Source organism: Echinops telfairi, unplaced genomic scaffold, assembly GCF_000313985.2.
Source record: "Echinops telfairi isolate 266 unplaced genomic scaffold, ASM31398v2 ScPeMD7_7469;HRSCAF=8507_1, whole genome shotgun sequence".
NCBI lineage: Eukaryota > Metazoa > Chordata > Mammalia > Afrosoricida > Tenrecidae > Echinops > Echinops telfairi.
In genome coordinates, this window is record NW_022111373.1 from 1,294,642 (window position 1) to 1,296,176 (window position 1,535).

The 1,535-nt window shown below is 33.7% G+C and overlaps 1 protein-coding gene across 3 annotated transcripts in view; it reads left to right on the forward strand.

Moving 5' to 3' along the window:
* NME5 (NME/NM23 family member 5) overlaps window positions 1-1,535 on the forward strand; it is a 24,691-nt gene that overhangs the window by 18,562 nt on the left and 4,594 nt on the right. For all 3 annotated transcript variants that reach the window (XM_045285319.1, XM_045285318.1, XM_004696631.2), the window contains one exon: window positions 333-451. In XM_045285319.1, the coding sequence (XP_045141254.1) occupies window positions 333-451 (119 nt within the window). The remainder of the gene's footprint in view (window positions 1-332; window positions 452-1,535) is intronic.

The window sequence follows — 1,535 nt, forward strand, 5'->3', positions numbered from 1 at the left end:
ACAATTGATATATATGTATGGATTGTGATAAGAGTTGTACGAACCCCTAATAAAATGATTAAAAAATAAATAAATCCTACCTCCAACTTAAGAACAAACAAACAAAATTTGCAGCCTTATGAAATCCCATGGGTCAGTCCTACTTTGTTGAAATTGAGGAATTAACTCCGTGACAAGGGTCTTGGCTTGTATTGTTTTCTATATTATGCTCTGTTACATAGTTCTGTTACCTTAAAAAATCATCAAAAAATCTTTTGTAGGCTTCCTTTTTTAACAACTGCATAATATTTGATCATTTGTGCGTATTTTAATAAGTGTGTTTGTATTTGCAGTGGTAGTCGAGCCAATCCCAGTTGGACAAGCTGCTAAGGATTATCTAAATCTGTATGTGATTCCAACCCTGCTTGAAGGGCTCACAGAGCTTTGTAAGCAAAAGCCGGGAAATCCTTTTGTAAGAAACTTTTTAAATTTACACTAAGAAAGTAACTGTCTATTTAATTTTCATGTTTGACATTGTATCTTTAAAACAGTAAAAGTATTGAGTTATTTTAAGAGTTAAAAAAAAACTATTTCATAGCCATTTTAGATCTTTTGTATAACTTTTGATTACTTATTTCTTTGCTGTTTTTAGCTTATAGAAACATTGTCCCTAAATGTGTCTTCAATGATTACATCCTTCAAATACTGAGCATTGTTTTTATGTATAATTTATATAATAATTGAAGTTATAAAATTAGCGATAATGAGCATTTCTCAAGATGTTTAACATTTTAGTTCCCCATGAAATCTAATTTTATTTCTTAAAGAACAACTGATTTGCATCCCTAGATACTTCAATGTTATTCTAATGTGGAGCGTGTGGTATCCTGTTGCATGGATGTTGGATAGTTATTAACTGGCGGCAGTCTAGGCTGTTCCCACCCGTAGGCCATTACAAGCAGCGCTGCAGTGAATGGCCTCTTTCTTATGTCTGCCAGCAGACCGTTTATCTGTTCAGTGTGGTCCCAGAGAAGAAAATGCTGAATGAGAAATGGACATTTAAAAAATTTGGATAAATATCGTCAAGTAACTTTTTGCAGTAGTTGTGCTATTTTATATGCCAACCAACCATGAATGAGACTACCTAAGTTTTTAGGCTTTGTGAGTGTTTGGGGTTTTGTTTTGTTTTTTTGTTTTTTTGCCAAACTAAGATGTGAAAAAATGGTATTTGATGGTTCACTTTGTTTCTTTAATTATGAATGAGCTAGAGCACCTTTTCTCATACACTACTTACAGCCACTGGGGGGTCTCTTTCTGTGGACTCTATTTATATACCCTCTGCTAGTTTTTCTCTTTGGTTCAAAATCTTGTCCTTATTGTGTGGGAACGCTGTGTGATTAGGGAATTATCCCTTTCAGGTATGTGTATTTTCCAATAGATTTCTAAGATTCTCACCTGTCTTTTGACTGTGACCACAATATATTTTGCTAGGTAAATTTTAACACTTTTGATATTGCTTAACTTACTGGGTCCTTTGATGGCTTCAGAGTTTCTAG